The sequence below is a fragment of the Notamacropus eugenii genome, chromosome 3 (genome assembly GCF_028372415.1).
Source record: "Notamacropus eugenii isolate mMacEug1 chromosome 3, mMacEug1.pri_v2, whole genome shotgun sequence".
Taxonomy (NCBI): Eukaryota; Metazoa; Chordata; class Mammalia; order Diprotodontia; family Macropodidae; genus Notamacropus; species Notamacropus eugenii.
The window spans coordinates 295,237,066-295,260,197 of NC_092874.1; the positions used below are offsets into that span (position 1 = coordinate 295,237,066).

The 23,132-nt window shown below is 47.1% G+C and overlaps 1 protein-coding gene across 8 annotated transcripts in view; it reads left to right on the forward strand.

Annotated features, from left to right (window-relative positions):
• TRIOBP (TRIO and F-actin binding protein) overlaps positions 1-23,132 on the forward strand; it is a 74,203-nt gene that overhangs the window by 41,991 nt on the left and 9,080 nt on the right. For all 8 annotated transcript variants that reach the window (XM_072656032.1, XM_072656031.1, XM_072656030.1 and 5 more), the window contains 6 exons: positions 3,677-3,733; positions 11,556-11,624; positions 12,189-12,278; positions 13,776-13,885; positions 16,096-16,621; positions 16,802-16,912. In XM_072656032.1, the coding sequence (XP_072512133.1) occupies positions 3,677-3,733; positions 11,556-11,624; positions 12,189-12,278; positions 13,776-13,885; positions 16,096-16,621; positions 16,802-16,912 (963 nt within the window). The remainder of the gene's footprint in view (positions 1-3,676; positions 3,734-11,555; positions 11,625-12,188; positions 12,279-13,775; positions 13,886-16,095; positions 16,622-16,801; positions 16,913-23,132) is intronic.

The window sequence follows — 23,132 nt, forward strand, 5'->3', positions numbered from 1 at the left end:
AAAAGATGGCCCAAGGAGGTAACTCAGGTCTTTCTCATTAGATGGGAGGGACCAGGCCAGGCAAGCATTCTCGGGTATCCGCATCAGTCAGCAGATTTCATGCTTTTCCCACTTCTGCTGAGTGGTGACTAGCACTGGGCCCTCTCTCCTGTTGAGAGCAGGGAGGGGCAGGCCCCGAGGGTCAGCACCAGCCAGAAATAAATAAATGAATGAATGAAGACAAGGGATTGCTTCCTACAAAATCTGCTAGCCTGCGTTGGGATGACTGGGGTGAGAAAGGGTGGAGGCAGAGAAGGTCGAGTATTTGAATTCAGGCTGGCTGTCCAGGATGATCGGCTTCCTGGGGGAAAGAAGAACGGGGGCCCAGAGAGAGGGCAGGGAAGCTGAGCCGGATCCGGGGGCGGGCATGCTCGATGTTTGCCCGGGTTGTTAGCTCTGAGAGGATGCAAAGTGGAGCCCTCTGACGTTTTGATAGATGCCTGTTTATTTTATTTAATTTACTTATATTTTCATTCATTTATTCCCATCTATTTATTTACGTTCCCAGTCATTTACCTCCGGCTATCACCAGCCGTGCCTCATTTGTAGCCGTGTGCTCTGGGCTTCTTTCTGGTCTAGGGCTGGAGAGCATTTGAATCTGTCCTCCCGGAACTGATTTGCAGAGGTGGACCATGGGGTAATCATTTCTTTGGGCCACGGTAACTCATTAAATGGACTCTCAAGGCACAGAAGGGCATCCATCTTCATTCAATGACCAAGTATCCACCAGGATGAAATGAGAAATCCTGCAATGACCAATGTATTATTTAGATGCCAGAAGAGCCCAGTTGCCTAGGGCGTAGACATTCTAACAGTGACTGAGCACTGGCAGGGAGTATATCAGCCTCTTGAAGGCATGGACAGGTTTGCTTTCTGTCTTTACGTCCCTCAGTGCCTGACATTAACATATGCCTGTCTGAATGAATGAATGAATGAATGAGTTGTTGTGCTTTGGGGAAGGGACTACTAGGTGGCCCCTGTGGCCCCTTCTAGCTCTGATACTTTTTTAAAAAATTAAGTTATAATTTTTTCAATCGACAAAAGTCTATTTTGTTTTCCTTGGGTCTGCCCAATTGGGAAAAAGGAAACAAAACCTTTGTAACAAATGTGATGTTCTGTTTATATGAAAGGTCAGAGCAGAGAGATGCCTTGCCTGAGCCACATCATTGCCATGTCCTGGCTATGGAAGGACCAGTAGGTATGGGTCAAATGAGTCCACCCATCCCACAAACTCAAGTACTTCTGTGTGCCCCATCTGGACACACTTGATTGGGAATCAGATGGCCTAAGGTTCAAATCTCTTCTCTGGCATTACTTGGGACATCTCTCTATGCCTCAGTTTCCTCAACTGTAAAATGAAAGTGTTCCATTTCAGCTCCAAAAGAATGAGATGAGGCTAGCTCCCTAATTTATTTTTTTCAACTCATAAAAATCTATTCTCTCTTTCTCCTACTTGCTCCTTCTCCCTACTGAAAACAAAGCAAGACCTTTGTAACCAAAGTAGCTAGCTAGCTAATTTTTTTCAATTCATAAAAATCTATTCTCCATCACTCTCACTTCCTCCCTCTGGCATTGAAAAAAAACAAAAGTTTTTAGCAAAAGAGGTTGGTTCTCAGGTGGGTGTAGGGGTGGGTTTGGGGGCCATGGTCTTCTCAGTGAGAGTGCAGGGGCCCAGATCTCTGAGGGTCAAGGAGGCCTGCCCTTGTGGATTCCTTTGGGGAGACTCAGGAGAAATGCACAGAAGGCTGTCAAGGATGGAATTCCTTGGCTTCCCCAGAAACATTGGCATGATGTAAGGGAAGAGCATTGGATTTGGAGTCTGGGTTTGACTGTGGCTGTATGACTCTCAGTTTCCTTCTCTGTAAAAAGAGGGGATTGGCCTAGTTTGCTTGTGTAGTGTCTTCTGTCTCTGCAGTGATGACCCCAGGAATGGCTTCTGTCTTCCAAGCTTTAAGAAGGGCAAGTCTCCTAGTCTTCCAGGGCCATGTTGGGAGGAAGCCCTGGATGAAGGAGTTGGGGGCACTGGGATGTGACCAGATGCCTCCTGTTGATCACTTCCTCTGCCTGAGGCAGAGTGGTGGCCTCTGGGAAAGAGGCAGGAGTAGGAGACCAGGTCAGGCAGCTCAGGTTTCCAGCTGCCTCGGAGGTCTGGCCAGCCAGCCTGCGTGCAATTGGACACCTTGGCCCAGGCGGACGACTCGAGGCCCTGATAGGCTAGGCTCAGGGCCATGGCAACAGGTGGTCCGCCCTTCCCCAGACCTGGCACCCGCCTCCCTGCATCCCTGGGCTCTTCTTCTGCAGCAGCCAATGGGCCACCAGTGTATCTGAGAGGGAGGGCCCTGCCGGCCACCCTGCCCCGGCTCTGTGGGGAGAGCTCAGCAACTGGGACCCACCTGCAGAGTGTCCTTGGACTGAGTGAGAAGGCACTGGGGTCATGTGGGGCAGGATGCTAAGCCCAACATACCCTTCTCTGGGGAGCACAGAGCCCCCACTGAGCCGCTGAGGTCCCTCGTGGCCCTCCCCACTCTGTCAGAAGATGTGGCAGGCAGGAACCCCCAGCCATCAAGCAGGGCAGAGCCCCGGCAACAGCAGCCAGGTATGGTTCTCAAACACCAGCTGCCTTTGTCTTTTCCCTGGCCCCCAACTCTGGGGCTGTGGGAGGGGGTCAAGTTCACCTGTGCTCTTCCCCTGACCCTCTTCCACTTCCCAATGGATGTCCAGCATTCTCCTAGCAATAGATCAGAAACTCAGGAGAGGCAGACCTCTTTGAGGTGAGGGATGTCTGTATAGAGAGAAGCAGGGAAGAATCCCTATCATCCCACCGTACCAGGTGAGCCCATCGGTGGGAAGGGTTGGGGACAGGTGGATTTGGAGGGAAGGGACTAGAGTTCAAATTCCTACTCAGCTGCTCATTACCTGTGTGTTCTGGGGCAAGTGATTTCAACTCTGGAGTGTCATTCTCTTGTTCTATAAAATGGGTTGCATTAGATGATTCTCAAGCTGGTTCCCTCCTAGCCCTGTCAAGGGAATTCCAATCTTACTCTACCTTTCTGTTTGACCAAGGGAATGGGAATAAAGAGGGAGGCTGAGGTGCATGTCTGCATCCCTGAAATACAGGGTAGCATGATGGGGTTCCTTCTCTTCCTTCAGAGATCAGGCATGGCTTCCCTTCACAGGGTGGGATAGCCTTGGGGTCTCAAGCAAGGCTATGCCCACATCAGCGCAGAACAAGAAAACAGCTGTGGCTTTGCTGTTTCCCCCAGGGTCTCTGTATCATGGGCAAGGGGAGCCTTTCGGGGCCAGGGCTAGGGTTGTGGGTGAATGGGAGTTGTGATAGCTGGTATGGCCCCCTGGCTCCCCCTCCTTCCCAGGCCCAGGGAATTTTGTTTTTTCATTTTATTTCAAATGAACAAGAGTTTTATTTTCCCTCTTTCATACCTCCCTCCCTCCCCCCACCCCGCAAAAACCCAACTCTGTTACAGACACAGAACTGAGCAGAACAGATTTCCACATTACTCCAGCCCCAAAATGTGTGTTTTTCTGTGCTCTGCTTCCATCACCCCCTCTCTATCTTGAAGTGGCACGCTAGGCATTTTATGCCCCTACTGACACCTCTCTCCTGTCTCCTTCTCTGCAGCCCGACCTCCTCAACTTTAAAAAGGGATGGATGTCCATTCTGGATGAACCGGGAGAGGTAAGAGAAGCCTCATGCAGAGGGTAGCTTTATGTGGCTTTCAGGGCTGAGTCTCCTGTGCACTCACCATGCCCCATTCTTCACCCCACCCCACCGACCCCTGCCTCAAAGCCAGATGATCACCACCTTCCGTCATCTTCTTATATCAGGGGAAAGAGCATTGATTCTAGAGTCAGAGTGCCCACCTCTCTGTGACTTTGGACAAGTCACTTCACCTGGCTTCCAGAAAATGTTGGGGTTGGACTCTTGGGTCTCCTCCAGTTTAAAATCTAGGATTTTGTGACCTGGGTCAGGTCATTTGACTTCCTTGGACTGTAATCTCCCCATCTGTAAAAATGAGGAGTTGGACTAGATGGAATCTGAGGTCCCTTCCAGCTCTCTGTGCCTCAGTTTCTCTATTTCTATACATTTGAGAGGTTTGGATTAGATGGCCTCTCGGGTCCTTCCCAGCTTTCTGTACCTCAGTTTCCTCATTTCTGTAAAATGAAGGGATTGGACTAGCTGGCTTCTCAGGTCCCTACTACCTCTAGCTCTAAGGTTCTAGATGAGATCACATGTGTACGGTGCTTTAAACTACATAAATGTTATCGTGATTATTCTTCATATAAACTGTAAAGAAACGTTCCAGATGGGAGGAGCAGGTTCCAGGCAGCCAAAGCCCAGAAGGCTTTCTGGACTGGACCCGCAGGCCTCCAGACACTTGGAACAAGGTTGGGGTAGAATGATGGAAATGTTCACGAGATAAACACCAGTAGCCACTCTGGCCCCTCCCTGGCTTCCCTGGGCAATCAGCTTAGTTTCCTGTCATTTGGTTTAATGGAATTTGGGTCAGGAGACCCAGGATAAATTCTCAATTCTTCTCTTTGCCCGTGTGAGGTTCTTGGGCAAGGTCCTTCCTCCCAGTGGGCCTCAGTTTCCTCCACTGTAAAATAAGGTTGAACTAGATTATATTGGGGGGGTTCTGTTTTGACTAGGAGGCCCCTGTTTAGAATCATGTTTTAGAACACCTAGTCAAGAATACACAAGATTGCAAAGAAAACCAATTGTAGTGAAATCCAGTGCTCCTGATACTACCCCAACAAGCTCGCAGGGCCCTGGTGAAGAGCACTTGGACATGCTCTTTGGGGTCCCAGCCAGCTCTCCCCCTTGGGGAGCTGCTTCCTCCCCTGGCCTTGGCTCACCTCGATGAAAGGCAGGAGCAAGCGGCTCTGTGAGCCTGGGATGACAGCAGCTCAGGTTTAAGGGATCCATTACATTTCAAAGGCTCTGGCGGCCAGCCAGACCCAACTCAAGGCTTCCAGAAATGGTCTTAGCTATCTCTGGGTGGGAGCCATTCCCTGTTCCTGAGCAAAGCCCACCTCCACCAGAGAATTCTTGCACAGGGTCTGAGGGATGAGCTGAGCACGCTTGCAGGGGTAGGGGGAATGACCCATGGAGCCAGAGGATACCGGGCTTCAGAGATAGACCAGGGCTTAGTGGGTTGTCTCATCCTCCATGACCGTTGGGGATAAACCCTCCAGACCTTTGCCCAGCTAGTAAACACTGCCTGGACTGCACTTCCTCTCTCTGCCTTCTGTCGCCACCTCTTCCATCTCTGACTTATCATCCCCTAGCCTTAGTAACATTCTCCATTCCTGAAGAGAGCACATGACTGACCTGTTAATGTAAAAACCTGACCTGTTAACGTAAAATCCTAGACGGAGAGGGCTCATGGCACCACTACTCTAATCACCTCAATCTTATAGATAGGGAAAATGAGGCCCATGGAGGGGAGGTTCCTAAATGCCACAGGTCACACCAGATGGTAGATAGGAACCCCAATTCTCTGTCGCCTCCACTCAGTCAGGAGACTTGGGTTATACTCACTGAATGAGCCACTTCCCCTTCTGTACTATGCCCTGGGTTTTCCCCTTTAGAAAAAGCAAACCATCTCAGCTTGGGGAGACAGAGCCCTGAGCTTTCTAAGGCAGGAAAGAGACTCTACACACAGTGTTATTTTAGGTTATTTTCTCCCCTTCTTCATCCCTCAGAAAAATCTGAATTCAAATCTTACCTCTGATGCATCCTGGTTGTGTGACCTTGGGTGAGTCACCTAAGCTAGATTTCAGTCTTCTTCCTCTGTAAAATCAGGGGAATCCATGACTTCTGAGGAACCTTCCAACTCAAGATCTAAGCTCCTTTGGCCTTGACTTTGACTTTGGCTAGTCATTTCCTTCGGGTCTCAGCTTTCCCAACTGGCAAAATGAGAAAGTCCAACTAGGTGATGCCTGAGGCTCGTCTCAGCTCTAGTTCTTTTCCAGGCCTCAGTTTCCCCAGCTGTGAAATGAAGGGGTGACCTCTTGCCCCTCCCAGCTCTAGGACCCTGACCCTAGGCTTCCTCCATCCCCAAGTTAGACAGGCTATACTGGGAGCTGACTTCCTGTCTCAGTGGTTCTGTTGCTTGCCCCTTGGCCAGGGACAGAAGGATGCCTGCACCATGACTCCTTCCCAGCTGTTCCCCAGTTGATTTATCTTCCCCATGCCAATGGAACCCTTCCCCCATAGTTCTGTCCTGACCCTGTTTCCCCTTGCTGGCATGTTGGGTTTGGCCCTGTGCCCTGGAAGGCTTTCAGTACCGCCAGGTGCTGCCCTGGCCTAAGGCCTTGAGGACTCCAAGCTATTGCCTGGGGAGGAGGGAGCCAAAGTGAAAACAAACCTAGATTGTTACCTGAAGGACTTGGGTTCAACTCTGACCTTGGCTATTTACTGTTTATGTCTGGGTTCCTTCATTCTCTGAGTCTCGGTTCTCTCATCTGTAAAGAGGGGAGTTAGGGGTAGATAGGTAGTACAATGGATAGAGCACAGCTGTGGAGTTCAAATCCAGCCTCAGACACTAGCTGGGTAACCCTAGGCAAGTCGCTTTAACCCTGATTGCCTCCAAAAAAATAAAAGGGGTCTTAGGCCCCATGATCCCCAAGGTCTAGGACTAGAGTAGGTAAAATCGGCCTAATTTCCAACCCATTTGACCTGTTTCTTCCAGTCTCATCACCTGCTGCATTCAGTCTTAAACACCCATCTCCCCCAAAGCTTGGTCAGGGTCTTTAAGTATTTCAGTGGAGCTAGGTCGAACCATCAGATACCAGGACTCATTCAACCAAATGTAGGTGTGTGCACAAACACCCACACACATTTACATGACACACCTTAGTACCAGCTGTTTCCTTTGTAGGAATAATTGTTTGTTCACTCAGGAGCCAGGAACTTCAAAGCAGGGAGGAGTCAGAGAAAACAGAACATGGAAGAGCTGGGCAGGGCCTTGGGATCCAAAATGGAGGACTTTGCCTCTTCCTATATTCAAAACATGGAGGCTAGTCCCATCATTTCCTCAAAAACTTTCCAACATCTTTCCTTATGAGCTCCTCCTTCACCCTACTCTCCCCTGAAGATGTGATCTCTCTCCTCCTGAGATCAACCCCTCCACATGTGCCCTTGATCCCATCCTTTCCCATCCCCTCCACTATCATCCCCATTGTCTCTTCAATCTCTCCCTGGCCACTAGCTCCCTCCCTGTTGCCTAAAAATATACCCACGTTTCCCCCAGCCTGATAAAACCTTCACTTGATCTGACTATCCTTGCTAGCCAATGGCCTATATTTCTCTTCTTTTCTCATCTAACCTCCTTAATAATTCCATCTACAACTCAATTTTTAAAATAAATGTTGAAAATTGTTTTTATGTATGGATGGAACCCATGAGATTGCATGCTGTCTTGGGGAGGGAGAGAAAATTTAAAATTTATGGAAGTGATTGTTAAAAACTGAAATCAAATAAATTAAATTTAAAAAAATAAATTAAGAATAAAATTTAGCTAAAATGCTTTTTTAAAGAAAGAAGGGAGGAAAAATCAAATTACCAAAATACAATAATGAAGATGAAAGCACAATAAAAAGAAAAAAATCGTTTTTATATATAATTGGGGGAAAATACTAAATTAAAAAATGATTAAGAGCAAAAAAAAAAAATTCCACTTATAATTGGTTTCTCCATCTCCTGTCCTCTCACTTTTTTTTTTGAGGCAGTTGGGGTTAAGTGACTTGTCCAGGGTCACACAAACTAGTTTAGTGTCTGAGACTGGATTTGAACTCAGGTCCTCCTGACTCCGGGGCTGGTGCTCCATTCACTACACCACCTAGCTGCTCTTCCCTCATTTGTTTCTAAACCTCTGTAAAATCTTCTGACCTCATCATTCAACTGAAACCTCTCTGTCTCTCTCTGTCTCTGTCTCTCTTTCTGTGTGTGTGTGTATGTGTGTGTGTCTGTCTGTCTGTCTGTCTGTCTCTCTTCCGGTTCTCCTCACCCCTGTTTGACCAAACCTCAGTTCCCTTGCTGGATCCTCACCCTCACACACACTAAGTGTCCCCCAAGGGTCTATTCCAAGCACTCTTTTCTCTCTGGTCTCTAACTTAGGGCTCCCATGGTTCAATGATTCCCAGATCAATGGATCTAGCCTAGATCCATCCTGAGCTCCAGGCTCACGTGACCCACACTGCCTTTGGATACATCACACAGGATATCCCCTGTTCTTCAGGTCCCTGATACTGAAGAGGACCTCCCTGTCCTCCCAGTCAGCCAAGCTCTCCGCCTGGGTGTCACGCTTCACTCCTCACTGGTGCTAGTCACTCAGATCCAATTACTGTCAAATCTACCTTCTCTCCTTACACAGGCACCACCCTGGGAAGCTGAGTGTTTTTATATGGAGATGTGGGGAAGGAGAAGGAATGTTGTTAGTAGGAGCCTAGGTTTTTGTCCTTGAGGGACTTCCTCTTTTTGAAGAGATAAGACCCATACACCTGGAATAATTAGACTGCCAAGTGTAATTAAGTGACCCGGTGCATGATGGAGGCCCTTGAGTGGATAGGACTTCAGAAAAGGAAAAGCTTAGCTGCTTAGAGGAGAGGGGTCAAGAGAAGAATTGGGCACATTTTCCATGTGATACTTCCTTTGATGTTGGTAGCTAGATGGTACACTGGATAGAGGGCAGGACCTGGTGTCACAAAGACCTGAGCTTAAACCCAACCTCATACACTTGCTGTGTGATCCTGCGATTAACCTTGGTCTGCCTCAGTTTTCCCATCTGTAAACTAGGATAATAATAGCACCTACTTCCCAGGGTTATTGTGAAGATCAATGAGATGATATTTATAAAGTGCTTTGTAAACTTAAAGCACTGTCAGTATTGTTGTGTTAGTATCTTAATTCTCTCTCTGTTTGACATATTGGGAAACTGAGGCTCGGAAGTAAAATGACTTGCCCAGGGTCACTCAGGTAGAAAGAGTCCAGGCAGGACCTGCACCTCTGGTCTCTTGTCCTGAAGGTAGTGGTCCAAGGCTCCTTTCCCTATCCCATAATCTCTTCCTTATCTCGGGCCAGGCCCTCCCTCTGGGCCTCTCTGGCCTTATCTGTAAAACTGGAGAGTGGTCTAGGTAAGGCCCTTTCTAGTTCCATGCTGAAGGATCCCTCAGCCCTGGCTCCACATCTCTAGCCCTGGACTTAATCTACACGGTCCCAGTCGGGGCCTGGGAATGAGTGACTGAGCCCCGTTCCTCTGCCTTCAGCTCAGACATTCTTGGCTTCCCCTCTTCTAACTCCTGAGACAAAGCTGGCCAGGGCTGGGCTGATGTGGTTCATTCTTTAGCTAGGCTCCATCCTCCTGGGCAGGAGACCCACTTCCGTGTGCCTCCAGTGCCCTCTGGAGGTTTGCTGGTGGTTTCTGTGCATGCTGCTAACTAGATCAGAGACTTCAAGATTGAGAGCTGGAAGGGAAAGACCCCAGGTCCCATTTTACAGTGAAGAAATTGAGGCTAGAAGAACGTCCTAGAGCCAAAGCTGAAAGGGAGAGAAACCTCAGAAGTTGTGCCATCTAACCCCTCATTTCATAGAGGAGAAAGCTGGGGCTCAGGGATGATGAGGGACTTGTCCAAGGTGGAGAAACCGAGACCCTGAAGATATCATGCAACTATCACATCAGGATTTGAACCCAGACCTCCGGAGCCCTAATCCAACTTTCTTCCATACCAGTCCCCCTGCAAAAGATTTGGAAATCCTTAGGATCATATATTATACATATAAAAAATACATACATTTAAGTATTTTATACATATAAAAATACATTTGAAAGACTACCTAGTTCATGAACTTGGCATTTCAAAAGATACTTTAATCACGTTATTTTCATATGATTAGATTCTTCTGTAATTCTAGGTATTTTATATTCATTCAAAAAAATGTGGCTTTGAAAAAATAGATTTCACCAGACTGACTGCCCAGAATGGTCCTGGACCCAAAACCACATTAAGAATGATCTCCTGATCTAATTCAACCCCACCTTTTACTGAGAGAAAATTGAGGTAGGTGGAGAGAAATCAGGGGACTTGACCAGGCTCACACAGCTACTAAGTGACAGAGATTTGCTAGCAAGATCCAGATCCAATGGTGTTCATCCTCTTAGTAAGAACGGGATGTTTGTCTTTCTTGAAAAGGACCTGATAAAGACGGTACCAAGCATGGGCCCTGGAGTTGGGAGGACCTGAGTTTAAATACAGCCTTAGACATGACACTTACTAGTTGTGTGACCCTGGGCAAGTCACTTAACCCTAGTTGTCTAGCAAAAAAAAGAAAGACAGCATTAGCCAAGAAATCTGGGATCTTCCAAGGAGCCCAAACAATCTTCTGGTGCAGCTCTGACTCTGGGGCTTCCCAAAGCACCCAACAAGAGAATTTCTCTGAGCTCTTACAAGTGGACATTTTCTAACCCTGCATGCAGGGTTTCACGGTGATTTCTACACCAGCATTTTCCCATCCTCTGGGGTCCTCCTCATCCCGGTGAACTTGTTTGGGCCCCTGAGAAGGCTGCTCTCAGCATCCAACCATCCCCCACTCCCCTAAGCACCCTATGAGATTCCCCTAACACTCTCAGTCAGGTCTCTATGATTTGGGGGCAAGTCAGCCTCCCCATGCGTCGGTTTCTTCATCTACAAAATGAAGGATTATACCCAATCAGGATTTCTTAACGTGGGGTCTGTGAACCTATGTCTTAAAAAAAAATACACTTTGATAACTATATGTTTTTTAAAAATTGGTTTCTTTTATAATCTTATATATTTTTATTTTATGCATTTTAAAACATTATTCTGAGATGGGCCCCCCAGGCGTCACTGGACTGCCTGCCAGAGGTGAGATCCAAAATGCAAAAAAGGCCTAGATGGATTCTGAGGACCCCTGTGCTCTACATGTATGATTCTTTGATCTCTCTGCACCTCAGTTTCCTCTGCTGTAAATTGAGGAAGTTAAACTAGATGACTTCTCAATCTATGATCCTGTGACCCTACTCTCTGACCCCTGTAGACCAGCTCTGCTCCATGTCCATATTCAGGGATTCAAACCCAGATCTCCTGACTCTAAAACCCATCCCTTTTTTTTTTCCTTCTTGGCTAAGGATCTTTGAAAGCATCAATCTCTGAGGATTGAGAAATGGGATTCCAGGCCTTAAACCACTGTCTGCTTAGCACCCAGCATAATGGGAGGTACTTAGGAAGTTCTAGATAAATGCTTTTTCATTCATTCATTCATTCATTCATTCATAGTGGCCCTTAATTTACTAGAGATTCCCACCAGCTTCCCCTGATTTCAGAGCCTGGGCAGATCAACTCCTCCTCTTTCTCCTCCTCCCCACACTCTCCAGTCCCAGCCACATGCAGACTTCCTGGCGGCCATGTCCTCCCACCCAGCCATTAGGTAGATCCAGCCATTGCTAACCCCCAGCCTCTCCCTTCCTCCCCTACAGTGGAAGAAACATTGGTTTGTGCTGACTGACTCCAGCCTCAAATATTACCGGGACTCCAATGCTGAAGAGGTAATGTTTGGGGGTGAGGCTGGGCAGGAAGTATCTCCTGGTGGGTCCTTCCCACTTGGGTTGGGGTCTTCTGGGAACTTTCACTGAGAAAACAGGAAAAATGCAGTTAGCCCCCTCCCCTTTTTGCTGAGGTGGGGGCCTGGGGGGGGCACTGAATGTAATGACAGATTGATGACCCTTAGTTTTGCTCAGTTTCCCCAACTTCTTCATTCTTTGTTATAAGGAATGGCTCTCTAGAAGGGAGGGAGGGAGGAGAAATTTGTTGGGAAATTAATATTTAAAATATAAGATATTGGATATACTTAAAAGATACAAAAACATTTAAAGGAGGAGAGAAAAGACAAAAATAAAAAGAGAATGGCCAGGCAGGTTTGACCTTCCCAGCTTTTCTTAGGAGGGGGCAGACAGATTGTCTACATCCCCAGCCCAGGGCTCTGGCCAAACAGGGCCTGAGTCATGTGTTTATAGAATTGAGTAGAGGAAGGAAGAAGACAGGAGAGGCACAATGGGGCCAGGCTGGGCCGGCAGCATTCTGACCACATGATGTGCTGTGTCCTATGTCAGGCCGATGAACTGGACGGGGAGATCGACTTACGCTCCTGTACGGATGTGACAGAATTCGCTGTCCAACGCAACTATGGTTTCCAAATCCACGTGAGTGTGGGAGGGGACCTTAAATCAGAGACACCCTATGCCCCAGGGAAAATGCCTTTGGAGGCCCAGGGCCTGGGTTCAAATCTCACCTCTGATGTTTGCACCTTGTGTGTCCTTTGGGCAAGTCCCTTAACTCTTCAGGGCCTCAGTTTTCCCCTCTGTAAAATTAGACCAGATGACCTATAAAGTCCCTTCTACCTCTAAATCTGTGATTATTTGGTCCTTGTACAAGTACCTTAGCCATCCTGGACCTCAGTTTCCTCTCCTGTAAAGTGAAGGAGTTAGATGATCACTGAGGTGCCTGCTTTAAATCTGTAACCCTCTGGGACTGGAATGTCTTCTACAACATCTTGGAAGAGTGGGGTAATAGGGGCAACGAGTCTCTGCTTGAATACCTCTGACGACAGAGAGCTCGCTGGTTGAGGAGGTAAATGTGAGAAGGCCACCTTAGTCCTCATGATCTTAGGGAACCCCAGATCCTCCTTTAGGCTCCCAGGCTCTCTCCATGATTACTTTTGAAACATCACTGATTACAAGCTCCCTGATCTTTCATTCACCCTGCTGGTTTCCAGACACTAACAGGTCTGTAAGAGATTCCAGGCTCTCCCCTCCTCCATCTCCCCTTCCCCCCTTCTTCTGTCGCCTCATGTAACCAGATGCCTGATTTCAGTGTTTGCTTCCTCTCCCCTCTCTCCATGAGCTCCAGACCTCAGGAGGGTTTCTAAGGGTTATTTGCAAGGGGAAAGCGTATGCACATGTTCCAGACTGTTAGACCAGAGGCAGATAGTTGGAAATATCAGGCAGGGGAGGGGAGGGCATGGATGGGGTTTTAGAACTGGATGGTGGGAGGAGGGCTGGATTTGGAGGCAGCAGACCCAGGTTCAAATTCCATGCTGCCACTTCCTAGCTGCATGACGTCCCATAAATCCCTTCCCCTGACCTCATTTCCTCATCTGTAACACAAAGTAACATTTGTGACTGAACTTTTTTGTCCTACCTGAGATTAGATTGTATTCTCGGGGCTTAGGATGGTGCCTGGCATGTAGGTTTGTTATTATTCAACCATTCCAGTCATGTCTGACTCTTTGTGACCTCATTTGGGGTTTTCTTGGCAGAGATACTGGAATTGTTCATTTGACATTTTACAGATGAGGAAACTGAGGTGAACAGAGTGAAGTGATTCACCCAGGGTCACACAGCTAGTAAGTGTCTGAGGCTGGATTTGAACTCAGGGTTTCCTGATTCCAGGCCTAGTGCTCTATCCACTCTACCACCTAGGTGCCCTAGGAAGCACCTGACAAATGTTTCTTGACTGACTGACTGCCCATTGCTTGCCTGGTATTGAATCCACAAAGTAGAAGCCCTTGATGTACTCTCTCCTCCCAGTCCAGAGCTCACTCAGCAGCCCTGAGGAGACATCTTGGGGAGCTGTCATCTATCAAGCAGGGGGAGTACAGCCGGGGTTGGGCTGACCTGCTCCTTGGGGTCTCCTTACAGACAAAGGACGCTGTCTTTACATTGTCGGCCATGACTTCAGGCATCCGGAGGAACTGGATTGAGGCTCTAAGGAAGACTGTACGGCCAGCTAATGCCCCGGATGTCACCAAGTATGTGAGCAGGTGGGCGGGCATCAGGGAGGCTGGGGGGGGGGGTTCCACCTTCCAAAAACAGGCTTGTGGTCTAAGCAAAGAAACCCCTGTTTGTTCCCGGAGGCTCCCAAGGCAATGGCAGTCCTTCCCCACAGCTTCCCTGGGAGCTGGAGAGTGGAGGATTCATTCTCCTCATTTCAGTGGGACAAGGATTGACCTTGTGATGTTATCAGTACAGGAAACCAGCAGGGGAAATGAGTCGGCCAGGGTCACCCAGCCAGGCTATATCAGAGGCAGGACTGGTTGTATCCCATCATGCTGCTTTCTGCCTCTTTCACTGATCACCAAAAAATTAATAACTGACATCTATATAGCACCTAAGGGTGGATAGGTGGCGCCATAGTGCCAAGAGTGCCAGGCCTGGAGTCAGGAAGACCTGAGTGCAAATCGGACCCCAGACACTTAATAACTGTGTGACCCTAGGCAATTCACTTCTCCCTGTTGGCATCAGTTTCCTCATCTCTAAAATGAGCTGGAGAAGGAGATGACAAACCACTCCAGTATCTCTGCCAAGAAAACCTGCCAGGCCTAGAGGCCTGTGGGCTACCCGAGTCTTCTTACCTCACCTCCCGAGGTCTTCGGTTGGCCAAACCGGATGCTCGTATGAGAGAAAGGACGTTCCAGAGTCGAACAAGGGTTGAGCTTTATTTCAGGGTCTAGTTACAAGTGCAGGGGATTCTTCCTTAGGAGGGATAGAAGAATCTCCCAAGGAGGCAAAGATCTTACAATAAGAGATTGGAAGTAGAAGTACAAGCGGGGAGAGAGGGGGAGGGGAGAGAAGGAGAAGAGGAAAAGCGGAGCCTTGTGTCCTCTTTGGCTCTTCACGTGCTAAGAGAGCTTTCAGGCTTCCCTGATCCTACTTAACTCTCCAGTCGCATAGTTTGCATCTAAATACCGTGCTGTTAGATAACAATAGTGTGCCCAGATCCGGGACAATCTTGAGGGCGGGGAGATCTCTCTCCCATCACGTTTCTCACGGGAAGAGGCGGAAATACACGAGATAGCTCGGTTCACCTCGATTCCCAGCCGTTTCCTGGGGGGGTCTCGTGAGAGCGCTAAGATTTAGAAGTTCCCACCTTTACCCGCCCGAGACTGTCCACACGGAATTGAGCTTCCAACCCCAACAAAAACCCCAATGGGGTCATGAAAAACAGAACAGCATAAAATACCTTAAAGTTTGCAAAGTGTTCTAACCACGCTGCCTCCTCTGAGTCTCTCTGTAACCTCATGAGGCTGTTTTGATTATGAGCCCCATTTTAAAATATATTTTCTTATTTTATATATTTTATTTATTTAAAAAATATTATTTTCCCCCAATTATATGTTGAAATAATTTTTAAAGTTTTGAGTTCCTAAAGCCCCATTTTACAGATGAGAAAACTGACAGATGAAATGATTTGCTCAGAGTCCACAGCAATCAGGGTTTGAACCGCAGACTTGCTGACTCCAAAGCCAGCTTTCCACCTATGGCATTCACCTTGTTACTTATCTCGACATTTCCCTAGGATACAAAGCTATAAGGGAGCTTAGAGATCATATATTATACTCCCCTTCGTTTTACATGGTGGAAACTGAGTCTCAGAGAGAGAAAGGAATTTGCCTGGGGTCCCAAAGCCTGTAGGTTGCAGAGTGGGATTCGAACCGGGGCCATTCCAACTCTCAAAATCCAGCACTCTGACCACTACCATTCTTTGCTTCCTCTCAGATTATATATTTCTACCTGTGAAGAATATCACAAATTTGAGAGAAAATTCAATCCAGGGCACATTTATTAAGTTCCTGCTGTCAGGAAGGCTCTGTTAAATGCTGGACATGCAAAGACAAAACAGGAAAACAGCCCCTACCCTCAGGGAGTTGCCATTGTCCTGGGAGAGGGTTTATACAAATAAATAGAATCTGAGCAGAAGGCAGCATTGATGCTGAGGGGAATCAGGAAAGGCTTCCTGGAAGAGGCAGCCCCTGAGCTGAGCCTTGAATGAAGTTGAAATTGCTACGAGTCAGAGATGGGGAAGGAATGCATTCCAGGCACAGGGATACAGCCTGTGCAAAGGTATGGGGCAGGAAATGGATTGCCAAGTTCAGGGAACCGAAAGTAGTCCCGTTTCATAATAATTTTCCCAAGCCTCTCTGTGCCACCTGACCACGTCGGGGTTGTGTTTATTTCCCAGACTCTCAGACAGCAACAAGGAGAACACCATCCACGGTTACAGTTCCCAGAAGGGTTCCTTGAAGTCCGAGGAGCAGCGTCCGGCTTCGGATGTCATCAGCCGGGGAACCAACCGGAAGGCGGACGGGCAGCGCCAGTCCTTCGATTATGTGGAGCTCTCCCCGCTAACCCAGGGCTCTCCGCAGCGCCGTGTGGGCAGCGTCCGCGGCTCTGAGCGAGGGGCCAAGCAGGATGAGCTAGAGAGAGACCTGGCCCAGCGCTCTGAAGAGCGGCGCAAATGGTTCGAGGCCACCGACAGCCGGGCTGGCGAGCTCTCAGCGGGCGAGGGGCCCCGCAAGGTCCTCGGGGGCCCCCTCACTGAGGACCAGCAGAGCCGGCTGAGTGACGAGATTGAAAAGAAATGGCTGGAATTAGAGAAGCTGCCTTTGAGAGAGAACAAGCGGGTGCCCCTTACGGCTCTGCTCATGCAGAGCAAAGGGGAGCAGAAGGGGCCTTCGGGAGACGTGACAGAGGCCCTGGAGAAGGAGGTATGGGGCGTTCTGGCGCCTGCCAATTTGGGTCCAAGGGAGGCTTGAGTCTCCTGGCCTTCCGAGAGCGGCTGGACAGTCTGGGAGGCCCTTGCTGGTGAATGACCAGGGCCCTTCTGCCAGGGAGCTTGCTTCTCTCCTCAAAGACCCCCAGCCCTGACCACCCTGCTCTCCATACAGGTCCAGTCCTTGCGGGCTCAGCTGGAGTCCTGTCGCCTCCGAGGGGAAGGTTCCCAGGACACACCCAAACCTCACGATGATGGCCACATCCCCCGGGGCTATATCTCCCAGGTAAAGGGCTACGGGACTTGGCCAGGGCGTGGATGAGTAGAGAGGGCCGCCTTTCTCCCAAGCTCCTCTTTTTCTGGCCCGCTCCAGAGAGAGTAGGCGTTTCCCCATGCACGTAGTGACAGGGCTGGGGCGGGGTCCTTCTGGCATTTGGGCTGAACAGCGTCCCAACTCACAGCAAATGGGACAGTCACCAGATATTTAAAAAGCAACCTTTACTACAAGATTCTGAAATAAAATGACCACAAAAGCTGATCATAGCATAGCATTCCATGGTTCTCAAAGTACTTTTAAAACGCTGCCCATTTGATCCTCGAAACAGCTCTGTAAGGTAGCTAGTTCAGGGCTTATCATCTCTGTCTTTCAGATGAATACAACTGAGATGAAGTGATTCACCCATGTCCCCACATGTAGGAAGGCATGGGATTCGAACCCTAGTCTCCTGACTCCACTACACTGGGAATACAAATACTAACCCACTGTCCCAGTCTTTAAGCCTCAGTTTCCTCACCTGTAAAATGAGGTTTGAGCCTCTTTAAAATGAGGTTTGAGCCTCAATTTCCTCATCTCTAACATGAAGTTTGGAACTTGAACTAGAATGATAAGATCATAGATTTAGATAGCTAGACTGAATCCAATTGCCCCATTTTACAGATGAAAAAAAACAGGCTAAGACAGGTTAACACCTCAGATGATTTGAATTTAGGCCTTCCTGACTCCCAAGTCTGATACTCTATAATTACCCGATACTGCTAACTTTCTAGCTAACCTCAGAGTTCCCTCATCTCTAAATCTGATCCTGTGAAGTGAGTGGCCTTGATGGCTCCCTAGGACAGAAGAGTGATGTTATCAGAGCAGGGAGATTAAATGGGCAGCCCTCCTTCTAATTTTCCTCTTCCTGTAGAGTCACCACCATCTTCCTAGTCACCCAAATTTCCATTCTTGATCCTTCCCAGTCCTTCACACTTCCCCTCCCCACTTTATGTCCAAACAGCTACCAAGCCTTAGCACTCCCTCCAGTCCATCCCCCCTTTTCCTTCACCCTAGTTTGAGCCCTTATTCCTTTTCCCCTGGACCATTATCACTATTGCTTCCTTCCTTAACTGGTCTCCCTGAATCCTCTACTTCATCTTCCACCCAGCTGTTCAATTGATTTTCTGCTTTTAAAATATGAAACAATGAATTTCTGTTACCTGCAGCTTCTTTGTAAAATGTTCATTAAATTTCACAAGGGCAGTAACAAAATGGTTCTCTTTTGAATGCCCAAATTGATTTACCTAAAATACAGATCTGGTGTCATGCTGTGATTCAGAAACCTTTACCTTCTAGAGTGTGATTCCCACCTACTTTTCCAGACATTTCATCCAATTGGCCTTCTTGCAATTCCTACGTATTCCAAGTCCCATATCCCACCTCAGTGCCTTTGTACAAATGGCCTGGAATTCCCTCACTCCTTTACTGCCTCCCAGGATCCCTAGCTTCCTTCAAAGCTCAGCTCAGAGGTGTCTTGATCCCTCCACCTCCAGTTATCAGAGCGCTGTCCTCCTGCTTGGTTACTTTGTATTCCCTTAATACATTGTGCCTGCCTATTTTGTATCTGTTTTTCTCCAGTAGAATGGAAGCCCCATTGAGGGTAAGGGCTGTTTGTTTCTGCTTCTGTATCCTCAGGGATAACTCGGAGCCTAGCATGGAGCAGGCCCTTATAATAAATGCTTGCTGAGTTGAGTTGAATTGAACTGAATTGGAATAAGTGGGAAAAACAGACGAGTCAGGGAGGACAGTTAGGAGGCTGTGGCTACAACCTAGGTTTGGGGTGGCCAGATGCTATGCAAGCGCAGTACCAGCAGGGATGGACTAGAAAGCCCAACTGGGTGAGGGATAAGGTTTGGTAAAAGAAAAGAAGAATCAGAAACCGCTAGGGTTTAGAGGCTGCGGGATGGGCAGGGGGGGCAGGGACCATTAGCAGGCGCAGAATTGGGGGAAAGCTTGAGAACTTGCCTTTTGCCAAGTGATTGAACTCAATGGGGTGCAACCTAGCCATGGTGAAATGGGTGCTCAGGGGCGTTGGCCACATAATGTCAGCTTTGGAAGGGGCTTCAGTAGCTGGCCAGCCCGGTGTGCACTCAACAGGCCTCATGGACGAGACCTTATCTGACTTCAAATGGAAGACGTCCACTGATGGGGTCCCTGCTGCTCTTCTGAGGCAGCTGGCTCTGCTCTGGGACACATCTTGCCGGAAAGTGTTTTCTTTCATAGAACCGAAATACCTCCTTGTACCTTTTACCCAAACTCCTCTTCTGCCCTCTGAGGCCAAGCACAGCAAAATTCATTCCTCTTTCCTGTGACTGCTATCATGCTTCCCCTCACCCAAGTCTTCTCTTCTCCTTCCCCGATTTTCTTTATTGAACATTTCCTTGCACAGAGAACAGAACAGGAGGATTGTATATGAAACTCTGAATCTATTACATATAGATCATTTCTCCCCTCCAGGCTAAATACGCCCAGCTCCTCCCACTGTTCCTTGTGAGACCTAGTCTCCCATCCCCTCACTAGCCCTGGTGCCTTTCTTGGGCAGTTACTCTCTTGTCATTGGCCATCCTAAATATGGCACCCAGCTGTGATCTGGCCAGGGTAGAGCACCCTAGTGAGTCTGGGAAGGACCATCACCCTTCAGTCGAATGCCCCCTGTGTCTCCAACAAATCCCAGGACCTATCTGTCTGCCTGGTAACAGATTACAGTTGGAGCAGTGGAGAAGACCCCCATGCTAACAAAATCATGGACCCTTTGCATGTCAGTACAAGATGGCCTTGGGGTTTCTTTGGCAATCATCCCACTGGACAAATGAGCTAATGTCTTTTATAGATATTAGCATAGTGGACCAGGCACATAGTAGGTGCTTAATAAATATTTATTTCCTCTTCCCTTCCCTGCTGTTGACTCATTGAGGATACAGTCCCCTAAGACCTATGGGTCTTTTTCTCAGGCACTAATTTCTAGCTATATTCTAATCCATCATTTAATAAGCATTTATGAAACACACATAACCCACTCCTATGACTCATGTACTCATTTTAACCCAAATGTAGGACTTTTCACTTAAACATATGACATCTCTTTTATCCCTCAGCCTCAGTTTCTGCATCTGTAAAATGGAGATAATAATAGTATCACCCTCACAGGGCTGATGTGAGGAACAAATGAAATGATCCATCATCGTCGTCATCTTATTAGATTTAACTCAAGGGTCTGGCCAAGATAACCTTTTTGAATCCTTCCACCGTCCAGCTTTATTCATCCTTTTCATCTCTGACTCTTCCACAGATTTGATAATTATCAGATTATCCAGTATTCCTTCCTGTGCCTTCATCCAAGTCATCAGACTCTGTTTTAGTTTTGTTTCTCTGATGTTTAGCACACAGCAAGGGCTTAATTAATGCCCATCTAATCTTGCACACAGCAAGTGCTTAGTTAATGCCCATTTAATCTTCAGTACAAATACTGAACACCTTTCACTGCAACACAAGATTAAAGACCTCTCTCTTTTTTGCAGTCTGGTGAGATCTATGGATCCCTTGTCAGAACAGTGGCTTTTAAATTCAGAAAATAAAATACATAGGATTTAAAATGAAATTATATTGAAATAGCAGAATATTTTTATGGATTTTTAAAATCAATTTAAGTACATTTATTCTTTTTCTTTTTTTTTTGAGGCAATTCAAGTTAAGTGACATGTCCAGGGTCACACAACTCTAGTGTCAAGTGTCTGAGGCCAGATTTGAACTGAGGTCCTCCTGACTCCAGGGCTGGTGCTAGCTGCCCCTAGAATATTTTTAGAAACAAGTTCCCAGAATCCCTGCTCTGGGTTGACCACCACCCTGAGCTCAGCAAGTCAAATCAATCCCAAACCCATGAAACTTTACAATCATCCAACTGTAATCCTTCCATCTTGTCCACAAGAGAGAGATTTTGTCACCAGCTTCATTGAAAATCAAGAAAACTCTTCAGGCTATGGCATAGTGATCACAACAAAGATGGAAATTAAGTTTGTCTGGCATCACTCTTTCTTAATCAACTCATTCTGATTTATGGTGTTCCTTGCATCCCAAGCCATCAGTCTAATTAAAATTAATAATACTGAAGGATGGGGGCTAGACCTGGGATATAACTGCTGCTGGGAAGCTCCCTCTACCGATGCAGGTTGGCACATCTCTGGAGCTCACAATCTTAGCTACCCAGGGCACACAGCCAGGAGTTGAACCCAGATCCCACAGCTTAGAGACCAGCACCATCGACTATGCCATGTTGCTTTTTACTCTTAATCATATCGAACGGTGTTAATCCTTCCTAGAGTATTTTGCCAGAAAGAGAGGTCAAGCCTCCAGCATGTGTCACTTTAGCATCCACCCTCTTCTTCTTACCCGATGGTGTCTGCCTTCCTCCAATGCCGCAGTCTTTCTCTGGTTCTCGGAGATTCTGGATAGCAGCTTGGCAGTCATATCCGCTTGTTCTTTCCATGCCCTGGGATGTAGTTCACTGGGACCAGGTGACTCACCCTGGTGGAAGGCGGTCAGGTGTCCTCTTACTGCCTCCTGCTTATCTTGGGTTGAATTCCCTCATTAACCCCCTTTTCATTCAGTCCTTTCTGGCCTCAGGATCACTCACCTTAGAGAAGGAAGTTGAGAGTGTAGGACGGGGGTGGGGGGTCATTTTCTGTCCGTTTTCCACTGCTGGTGGTCTTCAGTTGGCCTCTTGCCTCCAACATAACTTAACCAAGGCCCTTTTGGTTTGGGGCTGTTTTTGGCATCTGTGGAAGCTGTAGGTCAGCCTGGGCTCCTGATGCCATCCTGATAGGACTTGGCCCTTTCATATTCATTCTTGGTTACATAGTCTCTGCTACCACTGCTTGCTTATGATCATTTTTAAACTGATATTTTTTTGGTTTATATCAACCTCATTTCTGAGTATATTCCCCTCTTCTATCTGGTGACCCATCTCTTGAAACAAATTTTTTTAAGGAAGAAAAAAAAGTTCAGTAAGACCAACCACTACATGTTGTTTGGTTGTTTCGGTCATGTCCAACTTTGTGAACCCATCTGAGGTTTTCTTGGCAGAGATGCTGCAGTGGTTTGCCATTTCCTTCTCGAGCTTATTTTACAGATGAGGAAACTGAGACAAACAGGGTGAAGTGACTTGCTCAAAGTCATACAGCTAGTAAGTGTCTTAGACCAAATTTGAACTCAGGAAGATGAGTCTTCTGATTCCCAGCACAGGGCTCTATTCATTGTTGTTTTCCCAATTCTTTTGCAGATCCAAGTTTGGTCATTATAATAGCTAAACAACCTTCAGTTTGGTTTTGCATTCCTTGCATTTACATTATCGTAATGTAAGTTGTACGTTATTGTAGTCATTATTTTCCTGATTTATTCTGTATCAGTTCATAGAAATTTTTCTCTGCCTTTCTGAAATCTCTTTTCATTGTTTCTTGTGGTGCAATAATATTCCATGACATTCATGTATCACAATTAGTTGAGCCATAAACGGCATACACCAGTTATTCTGTTGCTAGTACTCCACCATCACAAAAAGTGCTGCTATGAATTTTTTGATGTAAATGGGACCTCTGTTTCTGTCTTTGCCCTCCTTGGGATAAGTGTCTAGCAATGGACTCTATGGCTCAAAGAATATGATTATAAGTCACTTTCTTAGTGTAATTCAAAATCACTTTCCGAGATGGTAGGGCCCCCTTTATAGTTTCATCAATGGACCTGTTTTCTCAAAGTCCTTCCAATATTTGTCATTTTCTTTTGTTGTCAGACTCGCCCAATTTCCTTGAACCACCAGAGGTTCTTTAAACGTGTGCTTCTTTCAGGATCCATAATTTGGAACATTCTTTCATATGGTTGTTGTTGCTTCTTTGGAAAGTGTTAGTTCATGTCCTTTGACCCCTTCCCTATTGGAGAATTACTCTTCTTATATGCTTGTATCATTTTATTATGTATCTTGGATAATAAATCTTTGTCAGTGATATTTGATGCAAAGATCCTCTCATTCTAGCTCCTTTGATTTTGTGCTTGAAAAAAAGACTCCTCAATTTCATGTAATCAAAATTTATATATCTCTTCCTGGATGTCCTATGGGCATCTCTAATTCTTTTAGGAGAAGGAGAGTGAATATTATTTATTTATTTTTAACATTAATTTTTTTTTAAATCTTGAGTTCCAA